Source organism: Vigna unguiculata, chromosome 6, assembly GCF_004118075.2.
Source record: "Vigna unguiculata cultivar IT97K-499-35 chromosome 6, ASM411807v1, whole genome shotgun sequence".
In the NCBI taxonomy this organism is placed as follows: Eukaryota; Viridiplantae; Streptophyta; class Magnoliopsida; order Fabales; family Fabaceae; genus Vigna; species Vigna unguiculata.
Genome location: NC_040284.1, coordinates 33,695,343 through 33,714,149, shown reverse-complemented (window position 1 = coordinate 33,714,149; position 18,807 = coordinate 33,695,343). Strand labels below are relative to the sequence as shown.

At 31.0% G+C, this 18,807-nt stretch overlaps 3 protein-coding genes across 3 annotated transcripts; 1 reads left to right on the top strand and 2 right to left on the bottom strand.

Annotated features, from left to right (window-relative positions):
- Positions 1-1,015: 1,015 nt before the first annotated feature.
- LOC114187569 (mitogen-activated protein kinase kinase kinase 1-like) lies at positions 1,016-4,477 on the bottom strand. The gene is made up of 8 exons (XM_028075845.1): positions 3,872-4,477; positions 3,382-3,466; positions 3,182-3,244; positions 2,166-2,323; positions 1,849-1,921; positions 1,680-1,739; positions 1,401-1,511; positions 1,016-1,314 (listed from the first exon to the last, which is right to left on the bottom strand). The coding sequence occupies exons 1-8, from the start codon at positions 4,336-4,338 to the stop codon at positions 1,114-1,116; spliced, it is 1,218 nt and encodes a 405-aa protein (XP_027931646.1). The 5' UTR covers positions 4,339-4,477; the 3' UTR covers positions 1,016-1,113.
- A 6,272-nt stretch (positions 4,478-10,749) lies between these two features.
- On the top strand, positions 10,750-14,749 carry LOC114188138 (transmembrane protein 87A). The gene is made up of 5 exons (XM_028076684.1): positions 10,750-11,136; positions 12,417-13,338; positions 13,457-13,552; positions 13,778-13,914; positions 14,337-14,749. The coding sequence occupies exons 1-5, from the start codon at positions 10,898-10,900 to the stop codon at positions 14,512-14,514; spliced, it is 1,572 nt and encodes a 523-aa protein (XP_027932485.1). The 5' UTR covers positions 10,750-10,897; the 3' UTR covers positions 14,515-14,749.
- Positions 14,750-15,758: 1,009 nt separating this feature from the next.
- LOC114187051 (mRNA turnover protein 4 homolog) lies at positions 15,759-17,883 on the bottom strand. The gene is made up of 7 exons (XM_028075170.1): positions 17,784-17,883; positions 17,400-17,656; positions 17,253-17,311; positions 16,936-16,996; positions 16,697-16,787; positions 16,536-16,612; positions 15,759-16,152 (listed from the first exon to the last, which is right to left on the bottom strand). The coding sequence occupies exons 1-7, from the start codon at positions 17,809-17,811 to the stop codon at positions 16,042-16,044; spliced, it is 684 nt and encodes a 227-aa protein (XP_027930971.1). The 5' UTR covers positions 17,812-17,883; the 3' UTR covers positions 15,759-16,041.
- Between the last annotated feature and the right edge of the window lie 924 nt (positions 17,884-18,807).

Genomic DNA, 18,807 nt, shown 5'->3' with positions numbered 1-18,807 from the left:
TATATATATATATATAAATTGAACTGAACACTTATTTTATATTAAAAATTAATAAAAAATTTTGAATTACTTTTTACTTTTAGTTATTAGTATTTTCGCATCAATTGTTTTTCAAAATTTACCCTTATATCTAATCATTTTATATGTATTTTGCACATTATAAATGGTTTTTTGTATGTAATTAATATTTATAATAAATAAAAATATAGTGACATTGTTTTAACAATTAATCATTAAGATTTTCTTAAAATTATTAAAATATAATTTAAGTAATAAAACAATTAGTAAATTAAAAGATGGTTGATTAAATAGACAAATGAAAGATAATATTAGATAGGTATCAGTAAAGATTTTTCCTTTTATTTAGATAACCTTTCATACACTATCTCTAAAACAAATTATTATTTTGTACATCATCTCAAACTATTTTTTTTTAATATTTATTCATAACAATATAATAACTGATTTTAAAAACTTTTGATCAGAGAAAATTTAAATAAGCTCATCTTTTAATCCATAATCCCGCTTTTAAGCTAGTTAGAATAAAATTTTTCATAAATTTTTAAATATTTTTTATAATGATAAGGTTTTAAAATGATTTGAAATTAAGAATTGATTTTCAAATATTTTAATTTATTTAAATTAGTGTTTACTTGATTTTACTCTTTGCAATTTAAGGAAGAAGTTAAGATCTAAGTTAACTTGTGTGACCGAGCCAACCTAATGTGTCATGACAATCAACATGATATAGCTCTAATTTGACAACATTAATCTAATATGAATCAAACCTTTTTTTTTATTTTTTCAAAATTTCAACCATTTATACTCTTAACAATATTTTTTAACTGTTTAACAAAATATATATTTAAACTTTAGAATATATATTAAGGCCAAACCTGACAAATTAATTTTAGGAAAAAAAAGTATAAGAAAAATGGAAATGAATCTCTTTAAGCAAAATTTACTTTGCATATAAGTTAATGGGTAGAATTTGTGTCATATCATATAGTTAAATTGTTTTTCAATTGATGGACAAATTCATTTTATTTTCTTATAAAAATATGTACAGAAAGAATATATCTAAATACGTATCTTCAATGTAAAAATTAATCTTCAATGTGGTACTTGAAATTGGTCTCCATAATTAACAGTGGTGCAAAAGTTTACAAATGGATGGTCCAATAGTTGAGCAACAGTTGGACGTTTGTTTGGATCAGCTTGTAAGCATTTAAGAATGAAATCTCGGGCATTTATCGACAGCGATCCCGGAACAGGTGGAGGTTCACCACCGCCGATTTGAAATATCACTTGCATCTGCAGTAACAAATCAAAAGTACTTAGCACCATTGTCTAGTTTTTAAAGAGGATGAAGAAAAGATGAGTTTTAAAATCAGATATACTTCTTCCAAATGGTAGTAAGGAGGTTGACGAGTCAACATCTCTAACACTGTGCATCCTAAGCTCCATATATCTGCTGCTAACCCATATCCACCACTCCTCAAGTTAACAACCTACGATCCAACAATTCAAACTCATTATAGGCACATTACGAAACTTCAAATGATTGAAAATGGTGATTGTGAATCTAGTGAGGACAATTGGTATAAATGCTAAACTAAATTATACAACCAATTCGAGGAATTATGGCAAACATATACGACAGAGGCAGAGAGACAAACCTCAGGGGCCATCCAGTTCAGGGAGCCTCCAATTGATTTAACATCGTTTAATTTGGTAACCTACAAAACAAAAAGAACCAACAACACAATTGCAAGCAATTAGCATCTGGAATTTGGAATTTGGTATGAAAAGATGTTGACTTCAGAAAGTGAGTTTTGCTTACAGTACCTTTGCCAAACCAAAATCTGCAAGCTTGACGGACCCGGTTGCATCAACCAGTATATTGGCACACTTGATGTCCCTTGTAATTTGAATGAAATAAAAATTAGAATGTAGCAAGTTCACGTAAATTAAAAAGTATCTCTCTCATCTATTTCCTACCATTGCATCCAAATTTGAGAATGTGATTTACATACTCGTTTAGAGAGGATATCAATAGAATCTTCATGATACAAAAGAAAAAATCAAAATGTTTCCAAGTAAGCAATTTTTACACTGGCTACAACAGTTGAATTGCATCAAGATATAAACCTCACTCATGTTACCTGTGAACCACATTACGATCATGAAGATACTTCAAGCCGCTTAAAATTTGCCTTGTATATGCAGAAACTTGAGAGTCCATTAAATGATACTTTTTATAGAGAACTGCCAATGATCCTTTTGTTACAATCTCGAGGAAGATATACAGTTTATCATTATCCTGAGAAATAATGGAATGTAAATACCAATAATAATAAAGAGAAGAGAAAATAGTTGAAATGCAATTACTCTTAATACAATCAGGCAAAAAATAGTTCAGGATAATCACCTAAACAATGACACAAAAGCAAGTCATGTACAGACGAAAGTACAAGTAATCGTACAAGAAATCAACCTTATATTTCAGAAGGAATTCATATATATATACTCTAATGGACGATCTATTACATCATTTAAACATGAAAATATTACGAGAGTGGTATTAACTCTGTAAAACTGCTAAGGGTGAAGGATTTAGTAAGAAGAGAAAAGCTTAGCAATCTAAAAGAAAAAACATCATGGGGCAACTTTTATATGCGTTTGCAGTTTTAAACTCAATCAGACTCGTACAACTTCAAAGATATCAAAACAAACACATTTGATGAACTTGCACTATACATTGATCAACAGAAAAATACTTTAACCCCTCCCCATGGCATCTATTTGATTCCCTCTTTTTTCTATTTATAAAATAAAGCTATGTCATTTGACACCCGTGACTATTCATCTTTGTAAATAACAATTAGCATGTACTTCTGTACATTTGCCTCAATGTTCAAAAGGCTTAATGAACCAAAAATTCCAGCCAAATAAATGTTTGGTAAAAGCACATAATGATTCTTTACATTATTCATTCCTAAAAGTGTAACTATTATTTCCCAAATATCATAATCATATTCAGGGGAGCAAAGAGAGACTGTTAAATCATAGGTATGAATGTATGTTTGGATAAAACACCCTAAACAAGTCAGACAAACCCACTTTTAAATATGCCCAACGCATGAATTATAATAGACTTGCAAGCTAGAACGCAACATACCTTGTCTGTGCCTAGATATTGAACTATGTTGTCATGCCGGAACTGACTCAAAAGAGATATTTCCTGAATGGAAGGCCAAAAATATTCATATATAATCAAATGCTTCTGTAAAGGTTAGAAAAAAATACATAATATGTTGACAGTTTGATGAGAAAATAAAGTATGTTATGACGTTTGATGGGAAGACCAACTCCTCTCACCTGCCGAAGTTGGAAAATGCTCTGTTTGCCCTGGCTTCTATGATCCAACAAGGACACCTCCTTTACAGCAAAAAAGTTTCCATCACTGGGGAAAAGAAAATGTATGTGTTATCATTGAAAACAAAAACAGTAGGAAATGGATGACTAACCAAATCGTCTATGTACAACTTACACGAAATTGGATGATATAAAAATAATTTGACTCATTTGTAAAGTCTTATCAGTTACGAGCGAAGAAGAATTTCATAATTAAATCCGTCGCAGATAAAATCACATCTAACTAATAACTAGAAAAAATAATAATCTTCATTTTTACCTTTTTACAATTACCTTTTCTTAAACGCAAAAAAAACTCTGTTTATTATCAATTTAGGCATAAATTGATTTACAGATATTTTGTGATATAATTTTGAAAAACGATGACATTAAATTTGTGTTTGACTTATAAAAGCAGAATAATTGGTAAGAAAGTGAGGAGAAAGATACAAACTCTGTGAAGGCTTCGTAGACGGTGCCGAAGGAGCCCTTCCCTAACATGTAGCCCTTCTGCCATGACACCGCGTACCCCTCTCTGTTGGGCAACTCTTCGGTTTCGCCTTCAACTTCGGCTTCGGCACCAACTTTGCTGCAAATTGCTTTATCCACCGCCGAAGTGAAACCGTGGAAAGGAGGGGGATTTGGCCCAACCCCACTCCTCATTGCATTCTCAACCGCCCAACCAAAACTATGAACACTATCGTGTGTTTGAAAATTTGGTGCAGTGGTACTCTTGATGGCATTCTCCACTGTCCAACCGAATCCATTGACAGAAAATATTTTCGAATTTGACGAAGTTCTACTCCTTATGGCACTGTTCACTGTCGAATCAAATCCAGGGACGCGGTATTCTCCTTTTCCCAAAATTGAATCACTGCTACTTTGAATAGCAGCATCGATTCTTCTAATTGCATTATCCATTTAACAAGTGAAAGAACATTGTGCTCAATTATGGCGCAAACACACTCACATATAAACACAGAGAGATAGAGAGATGAGTTGAATTGAATTGAGTAGTTGCGAGGCAAATGCAAGAGCAGAAAAAGTGTTGCTTTGGAAAACACGGGTTGGTGCGTTAAAACTAACCGCCAACCTTTACACTATTTCATTTATATCAAAATTATACCATTCTTGATAGGTTAATTGTTTTATTAAACTATGTCCTAAATATGATTAGTTTTTAAAAAAATTGAAAATTTATTTAATTGATGAAGAATATTTGAATGATGAATTCTAAATCGATTATTGCATGTAATATTAATCGAATAAATTTAATTTAAAAGTTAATTATAAAAAATGCTGATAAACTTATATTGATTTTTTTAATGAAAGTTATTGCATTTTTTCCAGGAAAATAAGAAGCAGCAGCCTTTGCATTGAAGCTAGCGAGTATATTAACTAATTATTTTATTGAAGTTAAATATTGAATATAGGGCTGCGAGAACGAAGGTTCTAAGTGTTAGGCACATAGAATCGCAGCACATGATATTTTAATTTAAAGTGTATTAAAAGTGTTTTTGATATACTAAAATTAGTATAACTTAGAGGGTCCTTAGAAAGACCGTAAGGAGAAATTAATAGCAAATTTGAAATTTTTTTCAACATGCTTTCAGTATTTACTGAAGTTAGGTGAAAATTATATTTTTTAAATGCTGATATAACTTATATAAAATCGGATAAATTTGTTAGGAATTCTATTTTGTTATATAAATATAAATTCATTTCAATTGCATAAATATGCAACGGGAAAGGATAGATGCAGAAGTTGTAGAAAGTATGAAATAAAAGCTTAATTTTTCATATCTTTCTTTGTAGTGATTTTATTTTGTTACTTTGCTAATGATAGTTTGTTCCGAATACATATGGGCCCTTGCAGAATTGGTTCTATGCCTAATGCACTACATGCAATCACCAAAATAATAAAAATTAATGGAAAATAAATTTTGTATATCATTTTATAAATATTAGCGTAACTATAGCACATATATGTATCTTTTAAATATAAAATAATATAATTATTCATTTTATAATCACATCCAAAATTTCAAGTTCTTTATCAATCGATAATATGGTTAATTTAATTGACTTTATGATCTTTTTTCGTATTATGTTATTTTATAATCACATCCAAAATTTTAAGTTCTTTATGATCTCATTCCCTTTTATATTATGTTATTTGTTCAGTGAAGTCTTATTTCATTTTTCATATCATATTGTTGTTTTGTAAAATCTTATTTAACTCACACATACTCGAGAATATTAAAAAAACATTTTATAATTTTTTTTAACTAAGATTATAAAAGATAAATTAAATTTAACCTGATAAACATAATTTTAAATTTAATTTTAATTAAATTAAATTTAATCCAATATAAATTTTTTATTTTTATTTTTTTGAAGGTAACGGGTATGGATAATACGACACTTGAACTCTCGACTTGTTTACAAGCGGATATTAAAATACCCATTACCCGCGGTTAATAAATATATGTGGGTACTAACTACCCATCGCAGATTTTATGCACGGATATGCGCGAGAACGAGTGTTTTTGTCATCCCTACTATTGTCTCACCAAATAGCTAATCAGACACAAGCCCCTCCACGGGTGAATTCCTCCTTTACATACGTACATACATACATACATACACACATATATACACACATACATACATACACACATACATACAAACACATATACATAAACACATACATACATACATGCATACATACATACATACATGCATCCATACATGCATACATACATGCATGCATACATACATACATGCATTTATACATACATACATACATACATCCATACATACATGCATCCATACATACATACATATATACATACATACATACATACAAACATACATACATCCATCCATCCATACATACATACATGCATCCATCCATACATACATACATGCATCCATACATACATACATACATACATACATACATGCATCCATCCATCCATACATACATGCATCCATACATGCATACATACATACATGCATCCATACATGCATACATACATACATGCATCCATACATATATACATATATACATACATACATACATACATAGATACATACATACAAACATTTGCTAAAAGTTATTGATATATAAATATTTGAAACAATATTTAAGTAAAGTACAATGCATAATATACATTTAAATAAATTTAATTTTGTTAAAAACTTCAATTATAATAAAAATATCATTGTAAAATTTATTTGAAAATTAAATTTGGTATGGGGATAAAATTAATTTAGTTTTAAAAAAATTAGGACCAAATTGAGACAAAATAATAAATACAGGACTATATTGAGACTTTTTACATCCAATAATGACATGTGCCACTGCCATGTCACACTCGCTTTGCCATGTGACACAATGTCAGTTTGACACGCAATAATTTTAATATTTTTTTTAAAAAATAAAAAAATAATATTAAAAAAATCACGTGCTGACACATGGTACATAGTTAACACTGTTACTGTACTACTAACGAAAAGGACATGATTGTAACGAATTTTCTAAAATAGAAACTCAATTGAGTCAAATAAAAATGGGAGGACCTACTTGAGATTTCTCTACAAATATTTAACCTTTAAAAAAAATATGATGTATCATGAATGAAACCAATACTCATTTTTCCTTCTACCAAATGTTTTTTGTTTTTGGTTTTTTTGTTTTACCATTGCTCTTTCTTTTATTATATAAATAGTTTCTTATTATTATTATTATTTGTGTGGGTGGGCACGAGATTCACGAGGTTTACATTATACATTTTGTTTTCTTTTGGGAATTAAATATTAAGAAAAAATCTATAGCTGCGTAAATGTCAAATTAATAAAGTTGATGTTTGTATTACTTTAAATACAATACACCATTTAATATAAAAAAGTCTAACAAGATATAATAATAAAAAGTACTTTAAACAAAGAAATGATCTTTAAGAATTTTCATAAGTTGAAAAGTTGACATGAAATAAAAAAATTACGTACTAATAAAAAATTACTGAACTAATAATCATAGAGAACAATGAATTAGTATTTTTTACTCACTACCGGTAAAAAATACTATTTATAGCAATGTGAGGTTGGCTTAAAAAACCCCATTACTTCATATAAAAGGAAATGAAAAGCAAAAGAATAAATAGAATTCATGTGGGACAGACTATTGCAAACTTTTGCTATGAGGCGTCAAAAGTATGGAAAACTTGTGACCTAAAAAGACATAATTGAATATATTTATAAAAGTAATTAATGATAAAATTTGGCGTTACTTTATGTTTTGGAAATATAAATAATAATCAATTATATTTTTTTAATATTTTTATTTTATCTCTCCACATTTATTTTTATTACACTTTCCTCTATTTTTGTTTTTTGTTCTGAGATACTTATGTTCCCTCTCTCTATCTCTTATTTGTTAACCAAACAAAGCGAACATGAGGTTGTGTTGGTAGATTGAAGAAGAAGCCTTACAACAATGTTCTGAAAATTTAGATATTCATGTAATTATAAATATGGATTTCAGTGCTCTTTTCTCCGTTCGTTATTTAATGTTTATATTTCAATATTGAATATAAATACTGAAAAAATTCAGTATTAAAATTCTGTTCTTATTTTACTAACACAGTGAGTTATTTTCTGTGTTGTTTTAGTTGAGAAACAAAAGCACTGAGTCAGTCATGGTGAAGAAAGGTCCATGTTCGCATTGCAGGATTAACAGTAAGTAATCTCTTTATGTATGTTCTTATATTTTTATTAGCATTCACAAATTATTTTTTATTAAAAAATATGAGCACCACTTTATAAGAATAGAAGAAACATGTATGAATGTAATGCAGATTTTTATGCCTTGTTGATTAAATCAGGTGTACTGATACACTTGCTTCATTAAAAATTGAAATAAAAGAAAATAAAAATATCACTAAAAAAATTTATTTTTTTAAAGAAAATATATATAAAAAAGAAACTAGAAACAATAGCATCAATTTGAGAAAATTAGTATTTTAATGTAGAAGCTTGATAAAAATTATTAATGCTACTCTTCCATTCATAAATAATATAATTAATTATTCATTAAGTTATTATTACTTAAAACAAAATATTATAACTGCATCTGGTTTTCTTCTATTTTTTTTGTGTAAATAAATTAAATATGTTATTTCTAAAATATAAATTATCTCCATCACTTTGACTTGACTAAATTAAACACATGTTGTAACTTACAACTAACGTACGTCAGATCTACTATATTTTAATTCAAAACAGAAACATTATATATACATATATATTTTAACTTTCTTTAAAATAAATTTAAGTTAGTAGTATTTTATTTGCTTAAATGTAAGTTATGTATACTATTTAAGTTATAAAAAAGAATACACGTACAATGTTTCTTACAACACATAATTTGAAAAGCTACACCACTTTGGCGAAACGGACCAGCAGAGAAACCTGTGTTGTGTAACGCTTGTGGATCAAGATACAAGTTGAAAGGGCACCTTGAGAATTATCTCCCCAAACATTACAAGAACTATGGTGAAAATCATATCAATGTTGAGGTCTCAGATCAACTTTCAGAGCATGGAAACAGCAATGAGTCCAACCCAGATTTCAATTATATATCAGAACAAGGTATCTCTTTTCATCTCATTTTTATCATGAATATTTTCACTGTTAAATTTTGACAACATTCTCTTACAAAGTGTAATCTTTTAAGTGATTTTTGAATATTGAAAATGAAAAAAAGAAAAAATGGAAAACCACTTACAAGATAACATCTAAGATCATAAGAGAAAGTTGTCAAAATTTAGTAGTCAAATAATCGTTTTCCTTCGATCATATTGATTCGGTGTGAAAAATTCAGATTTTGGGAACAACATCCCCACAAGGAAACGGTCAAGGGTGGTTTACAGGCAGATGACAGCATTGGAGGAGTTTGAGAAACAGCTTCTGAGTTTGTATAGAAGTGAAAAGCAACCAAACGAGAGGTCCACAGAAGAGGATATACTGTTGGATAACGTCAACGAATTCATACCCAGCACTGAGATAGGACTTGGCGTCGTTCTTCTGAGACAGATCCTCGATCGTTACCAACCGCAACCTTAATCATCTACACTCTCGTTCAGATTTTCATTTCAGAACTCTGCACTTTCATTATTGGACTTGCAGAATGTTTAAGGCTTTGCAGAATGTTCTTTATGAATTGTGAGAATGATCGGTACTTCTTTTGTATCCTATTAACTTCATCAACCCTATTGTTCATGATTATTCAACAGTTAGTATCAAAAGCCATTTGATTCTAAGATAATTGTTAAGGTGAGATCAAATTATATAAATATTATAATAAAATTATGAATAATATAATGTTAGTGGTGTGATAATAAAAGAGAGATATGGTGAAGAAAGAGTGTATAATAAAAGTTATTATACGAAAGTATTAAAACTAAATATGATAAATATCTATAACAATATATAAAGGGATTCCCTTTTTTGGGTTCACTTTTCAAAATATCGATTTTATCTTTTAAATATAATAATTTATTAAATTTTTAAAAATTGACCGTTATTTTAACAAATTTTGTATAGAATCGAATATCTCTGCTTCTTCTGTTCTTCTTTATTTAACAAATTCTGATATATTTCAATTTATTTTTAATAAATATAATTTTAATTTATATATTAACTTAATAACATTATAATATTATCATTTACTAATATAATATCACGCATATTAAAAAAATGCATACACAGGCACAATAGCACCTGTGTTAAGCTAGTATTTATTACACTGTTTTATTTACATAAGTTTATAATATATACAAAAATTTAATTACACAAATTTATAAACTATACCCATTCTTGTATCATTGCTTACATCCTTCATCACATACATAACTTGTTTTACTTATTTTTATTTGTACATAGTTACTTAAAAACAAAATGATATACCATTTTAAATTTAACTAATTAATTGGCATTTAAATATAATTTAATAAATAAATCTGTATCAAAATTTCAATGTCCATTACTTTTTTGGTAAGAAAAAAAAAACTATAAATCTGTATCAAATTAATATATAATATATATTTATACTATTAAAGTATAATATTAAAATGAATAGAACGAAGAGTGTATCAAAAAAATTACATCACATGAATAAATCAACTTTGTTATTTTTAACATTTTTTATGCACTCGATTTTCGATATTTTTCAGTTAAATAAATATATAATTATTCTTTTTTACATCTTTAATTTAGTTTTATTATTAGGAATCATGAATGAGATATGAGTGATGACGTGGTTAATCCGCGCGTGAAGCTAGCGTCTACTCTCGTCTCTCCCAGGGAGAGTGACGTTGCAACGATATCATACCGACATGTTTCCTACTCTCTCTCTCTCTCGCTCTGCGCATTCTTTTCGGCGATCCAATCTGAGTGAGTGAGAGTGTGGATCGGCATGGATTCAGCGTTTGCGAGAGGAAGATCGAGATCCATGTGTTTCGCAGCCTCACTCGTATATATATTACTGTCTTCCATCGCAGTCACCACCTTCGCATCTATCCACATCTACGATCATGAACCTTTCCAAGAAGTCGGCAATGCCTACCTCCTCGCCGGTGGCAGCGAAGCTATCGTCGCTGAAGCTTCCACCGCTTCCCAAGGCAGTTCCATCCATGACGGCCGTTCTTACATCCGGTAATCTCTCCCTCTCTCTCTTTCTCTCGATTTCAGATGCGAGATTGGTCGATTTGTGGCAAAACTCTTCACATGCTTGATTTTGACTGAATCTGGGACTGTGAGGTACTTAAAGAGAAATACGTGGTCTACTTGTACCTGATTTGGGTGGATTCGTGAATTCCTAACTATTTGGAGGAAAATATGTACTCAATGGTTTACGTATAATTGGGGGGAAACTAAACTACACTAATTAATGGAGTAAAGATAAGTTGAGAGCTAAGCGAAACTAGTCTTACTTTCCTTTTCATCCTCCGGAGCCTGGACTTATTAATTGGTCTGTTAGAAGTTAGAGTCATATATTCGTTATTTATGAATGCGGCAGCTAAGATTCAATATGAACTCTTAGTTAGGTTAGATTTTCTACATTAGTTTCTTCAAAGAATGATTCGAGATGCTCCTGCAAAATCTTCCTCAGAAACTATAGAAATGCTAGCTATTCAGTATCTGACACACTAATATTGGATGAAATTTATTGTATATCGCAAAGTTTTGAGAGTTTCACTTATTTAATGAGTTTTACTTATACTTTGTAGTTTTCAATAAATTTTAACAATAGTAGAAAGTATGGTGTTAGCACTCGTCAAGAAAGTATTGAATGGATTTTAAGCTTCGAGGACGTGAAATGTATTTTTTTTGCTTTAATATTTTCTTCTTAAAGTATTACGAGCATTTATAGAAGCATATAGCGTACTGTTCCTCCTCACAATACTGCTATGGTCTTTATGAACCAACACACCAATAAGCAGGGAAGATGTACATCAATGAGGAAACCCCAACATTAAAGCATGAAAAATATGTATCGCTAATACTGTTCGTTGAAATTTTAGAATTGGCAAATGGAATTAATAATTCATATATCGATCTCAAAATACTGCTGTGATCTTTATGAGCCAGCAAAATAATCAGCAGGGAAGATATGCATCAATGAGGAAACGTCAACATTGGAGCATGGAAAATATGTATCTTAATACTGTTCTTTGAAATTTTAGAATATGCATATGAAATTAGTAATTTATGTCTCTTCTCAAACTCCTGCTGTGATCTTTATTAACCAACAAACTAATAAGCAGGGAGGGAAAATATGCACCAATGAGGAAACCCCAACTTTGAAGCATGACAAATATGTATCGTTAATGCTGCTCTTTTTGAAATTTTAGAATATGCATATGAAATTCAATAATTTATATCTCTTGCATAATCTTTGAGCGCACAACTCTGACTTTTTGATTGTGGGATAGATTTGAGAACATAACCTTTAGGAGACCCAAAGCTGCAGCCAAGGCGCGTGGTTCCGTGCCAGTACACATCATAATTTTTGAGGCTGCTGATCGAAATGATATAGGTGGCTCTGCTTATGGTGGACAACGGGCAATCTGTTGCACTCCTGATTTAGCTAAGATGGGTGTTTGTAAGCAAGGAGATATTATTAGGAGGCCTTCTGCAACAGATATTAATTGGCCAGTCGTTTTAGATGTAAATTTCAAAGGAAAATCTGTAATTTCAAGTCTAGATTCTCAGAAAGTTTCCATAAAAAAGACTGGAATGTATAATTTGTTTTTTGTAGCTTGTGACCCCAAACTCAAGGACATGGTAATGAGTGGGAAGACAATATGGAAAAACCCTGATGGGTATTTGCCTGGTAGGATGGCCCCGTTAAAGAAGTTCTATGTATTTATGGCACTGGCTTATGTCTGTCTTAGCATCGTCTGGTTTTTTCAGTATGTGAGATTTTGGGATGATGTACTTCAGCTTCAGCACTGTATCACAGCCGTCATTGCTCTTGGATTGTTTGAGATGATTCTCTGGTATTTTGAGTATGTCAATTTCAACAATACTGGAATGAGACCTATTGTGCTCACAACATGGGTTGTCACTGTTGGGACTATAAGAAAAACAATATCACGGCTTCTCATTCTCTCTGTTTCAATGGGTTACGGTGTTGTGCGACCCACACTTGGTGGTCTTACATCAAAGGTTCTTTTACTTGGAATAACTTACTTTCTAGCATCGGAGTTGCTGAATATTACTGAATATGTGGGGACCATCAATGATGTATCAGGAAGGGCAAGGCTCCTTCTTGTTCTTCCTGATGCTTTCTTAGATGCATTTTTGATATTATGGATTTTTACATCACTTTCAAGAACACTGGAGCAGTTACAGGTATCTTTTCCTCAAATTGCTATTATTTTGGGGCACCATACCTCTAAATGTGTCTATTCTGAATTTGTTCTGAATTGCTTCCTCAATATGTTTGATTTGTGTTTGTGTGGTTTGTCAGGCAAAACGAAGTTCTGTTAAGTTGGATATATACAGGAAATTCTCAAATGCATTGGCAATAACAGTGATCTCCTCAGTTGCTTGGATAGGATATGAGGTGAGGCTTATACTCAATCTATTTTATCTTGCACAAAAATAACATGTACTTCTTGTAATGAATAACTTAAATTGGTGTTCTATTTTACAAAAAAAAGCGTTATTTGAATTTCACTGTTTAGATACCGCATTTTTGCATCATGGAATTTTACTGTCACATCACATTGCTTCCATCTTTTTAATTTGTCATCTGGATTGCAATCACACTACTATTTTTCTTTTACAGGTATACTTCAAAGCTACAGACCCTTTCAATGAGCGCTGGCAGAGTGCTTGGATCATCACTGCATTCTGGGACGTTATAGCATTTGCATTACTCTGTGTTATATGCTATCTCTGGGCCCCATCCCAAAGTTCTCAAAGGTGAATACCTAGTGATATTAGGCTTTTTTGTTGTTGTTGTTGTAACATGACATTTTCTTCCCCATATTTATCATTGGTTATATTTCTATGTCAAAGCGATTCATTAAATGAATCTCAACAACAGTTAGGCTACAAGCATTTGAGATTTATGGTTCCTCTGATGAAATTGCGATGTCCTGAAAGGAAACCTTTGTTGTCCACAGACTGTACAAAACTTAACTGTTATTCATCGTGGATTGGATTGACTTAGGCATATTATGGTGCATAAGTGCAGTAATATGGGATGCATCTGGGCATTTGGTACCAGTTGAACTTTGTGCTAGCTTCATCGGATTATTCATTTATATTTATATGAAGCTAATGTTGCTGTGATGTTGTGCTGGCTTCTTATGTCTGATTTGCTCTCTGGAATCTATGTATAGGTATGCGTATTCGGAGAAAGTGGGAGAAGATTCTGATGACGAAGAAGCTCAGTCTCTCACTAAGGAAAAGCAGGAAGGTCAAGTTGAACTAAGCTTAGCTCGGCAAGAGAAGAATGTAGGAACTGATGGATCCCTTGATCAAGAAGACGAGTCAGAAGAGGAGGATAAAAGGGAATGATCTCTTAACAGTTTTTATTAACCACACTTGCACTGCTTATACAGCTGGGTTTCCAAGTCTTAGGTTTGTGCCACAACCCTTCTCAAGAAGTGTTGTAAAATTTTGTTCATTTTGTACCGGAAGAGAACAACTTGATATTCTTTGTTTTAGAATACCTTTTGTTCTGTATGGAATTAATGTATATCGAGTGATTGCTCGTGGTGATGATCAAAATTCTTTTTGCTTTTTCCGCCCTCACGGTTGTCGTTGAGTTCGAAATCTCTTCGGCTCTTGGAATAATCATGTGTATAATTAAAAGAACAGAGAAGCATGTAAAAAATAATTACACAAAATTTAACGGCTCAATATACTACAAATTATTTACATTTATCTATAACATTATATTACAAATCAATCCATTATTTCTTTAATTTTATTTTCTTAAAAAAAATAGAGGCAGAAGTGTAACTCTATAATCTCGTTTTCATTATTTCACTATTAGAGTTTAGATATGAAGTTCAAAGTAAATATTGTTTTTAAAATCTTCTGTTATTATTTGCTATTAGTTCATCTATTATTAACTATTTAAAAGTCATAAATAATAACAATACTTACCGTTTATATTCCAGTCAATGTCTACCATCTACTTAACTCTTTTTTTTTTAATTATTAGCTTTAAATTATTATTTAATAAATTAATAATAATTTATTAATAATGAACCACTTTATTTTTGTTTTAGTGTCTGTATACAAGTACTAAAACTCCAATATCTTCTGTAAATATTCCTATATTAATGTGGTACTATACACTATATACACTATTTTATACATTTGACTAAACTTAGATTTTTCTCGTATTTAGTTAGAAGAGCCCTAATGACTAAACCGAAAAAAGTAGAACACTTCCGTAATCACATAATAACCCGTCTTTCTCAACTAATCTCCTCTCATTAAAACAAACACAATCCCCACACTCAAATTAACGCAAATCAGTTAAAAAGACACCAAGGTCATTTGCTTTTTATCTAAATCTGCATAAACAGTATATCACTCAAAATAACCTGCCTATCATAAGATGGCGAGTTTGAATCTCATTTGAGGAACACTAGGTATATTTATCAAACTAATACTTAAATTAGAGAATTCACTGACATTTCCAAGCATCATTGTATCCTCTACAAATTTGTAGAAAACTTGCAAACCAGTACCGTTTTCACAACTAACAGATACTTGTACTCTAAACTTCAAGATTAATAGAAATTATATACCAGCAGACAAAAATCTAAATCGATCAAAACTGAATCACAGTAATTTGAATTTTTCATAAAGTTACAGATAACGGCTAAACGCCACTTCCCTGTTAACCACTCAGCCTAGTTCACATAATTCCTAAACATTCCCAAAAATCAACTTATCTTAAAGTACATCATCCAATAGTCGCTATAACACTGTAGCTGCAAATCACATTTGCGTCATATCTGTAATGTTCAAACTTTTTTAAGAGGATTGCTCCATGAATCTTCTAAGTTTAAAAGAGAGATACTATGATCATTCTACATCTGATTCTTCCGGTCCATCGATGTATAGCTCAAACTCATCGGGACTCCACCTGCAAATTAGGTGAAGACGAAATGTAGCCATCTTGATTCCCATTAAACGCTGCAATCAAGAGCAATCGCTACGTCAGCATGTCAGTTTCGCAATCTTACAGAGCACTAATAATGGGACACCATCGTTATAGACTCAGTTACCAACACTTAAAAAATACAGAGTACTTGTTAAATTAACCAAGACAAGAATGATCTAAGTGCGCACGACATGCATGCCTACTAACCCAAGTTATTGACTATACTACGGAGAAAAATTGGAAAAGAGTACGAGTAATTTCAAGAGCGCAATATTTCCTAAAAAAAATAGCAGTGTTACTCCTCGCAGAAAAATGAAAAAGATAGCTGTTGCCAATCAAAAAGGTTTTCCACTACTGCAAAAATGTTACAACACGCGCAATGGATGATGCAGGAAACAGTACAAAATTAACTAACCAGTATACGAGAAGCTTCTGGTGACAATGGTTTCCCTTCCTCACAAACAACAAAATCGGAAACAAGCTCCACAACTCCTGTAAATATTGGAAAAACCAATGATGCATGTCCACTGGCCAGGTGCCTTCATACCGAAGTTACAAAACATTGCAATAAAGTACCTTTATTTAATCGAACAGGCATGCCTTGCTTCCGGAGAAAAGGTTCCATCTCATGCGTAAACTGCTCCAAGGGTCCCTCTTTGAGATCAACCTACAAGTGAAATTAGAATTGAACGTGTAAATCAGAATTGAACGGAGTATCCAACGATTATGAAAGATAAATGTTCTATGAAGAGTTTCCAGCACACAGCCTTTGCATGGAAAAGTCAGAAGTTACAAAAGAAATAGACTCTAAACACCTTTTCCGTGGCAAGGCTTCCTGTTCTTGCAAAGTCATATTCTTCAAATCCCTTAAACAGCCTGTAAAAGAACCAACAAAACTCAAATCTGTGTGAGAAAGAAAACAGGACACCTATAATGACTACATAGTTGGAAAATCACAGAACGCAAAGGCATGCCCCACACACCAATCATAAATTTGCTCATTACTATACATACCTAGTCTTTTAATCTTACTACATTAAAATGCTAAACAGATAACGAAAAGAAAACAGATACGTACATTGAAAACATAAAAAGATAATACATTGCACTTTCTTTTCAGTGTTCCTTATACCTTTCAACTTCTTCCTTAGACAAATTCGTAAAAACCATGCCAGCATCTCCCCGCAATAACTAAAAGGACAAAAAGCATATAATTAGTAGACAAAAGTAAAATATAAAATATGGATTGAAACTGTAAAGAAAGGAGTAAGAATGCAACCTTTGAAACCTTATGAATGCCGGGACTGATCTCATCGGCGGCGGAGCGACCTAAGGCAACTTGCATTACCTTGTTAGAGCCGAGAAAGAACCTGCTACTCGATTTCAACTGTTCCCTAAACTCCTTGAATTTCTGATTCCTCATGTTCTCGAACGAGAACACGTATACGCACGCGTACTTTTCTGCCGCCTCCTTTATTCCGTTCACTATCGCCTCTTTATGATCCCTTCCCTTCTTCTTCGTCTTCGATAGCGTAACTGCGTTTTTTCAAATACGTCAACAAAACCATCTTTTTCGCTTCCAATTTCGATCACACGCAACAGCAACAACAACATCAGAGTTATAACTAGAGAATAAAGATTGAGAGTAACGAAAAGTGCATACCTTGTCTATTTCTCTTCGACTTCGGCATTTTGAAGTTCTTCTTTCTCTTTGCTTAACCCTTTTGCTGTGCAACTTCTCGTTGTAGGGTTTTGGTTTTGTGACGAAGTATCATATAATAGACTCAGTATTTTACCTCCTCTTTTCGGGTTGGGCTTTGCGTATTTTAAATGGGCTTTCTGTGTAAGCCCATTATTTGTGTACAATTTATTTTTGTCAGTCAAATTTATTTATTTTTTACTTTTAAATGTTTGAATCAAAAAATATATTTAATATATTTTAAATATTTAAATTTCCTCTTAAAAAAATTAAGAAATGATATTTTAAACTTAATTTGGAAATTAAACTCTAAATTCAAAAAGAATTTACGTGAGTATTTTCAAATTTCCGAAACCAAATGCATTTTGTTTTGATGAGTATTTTATTATTTCCTAAAATATTTAATCTCGATCAAAAGGGACTGTTCTATTCCTTTATAAGTGTGTTGAAAAACCTTTTTCCTTTGTCTTAAAAACTTTTTCATTTTCAACTATCAACCGTCACCTGAATTGAGATATAGGGTAAAAGAACGAGAGAATAAATAAATAGGGAAGACATTATTTAGAAAAAAAAATAATGAATAATGAATAAAACACACAAAAAAATAAGATATCTCGATTAGAATTTATTGGTATACTATAAAAATAAATAAAAAAGTAAAATGATAGAAAACAATAGACATAAGATATGTAAAACAATGTACTTAATTTAAAATGAATATTATTTTTTTGTTAAATATGTTTTTATTTCTCAAGTTTTAATGAAATTTGGAATTGGTCTCTCTTTGAAAATTTTGATTAATTTAATCATTTATTTTTAGAAATGTATGAATTTAGTCATTTTAAACAGATTTTGTTAAGTTTATCTAGGATTTCAAGCGCAGAGTATTTGAATTGTTTGCATCTATCATAAACGCGTTTGAAACTTTAAATAAACTTTAAAAAAATTGATTAAAAAAACTAAATTTACGCATTTCTAAAAATAAGGA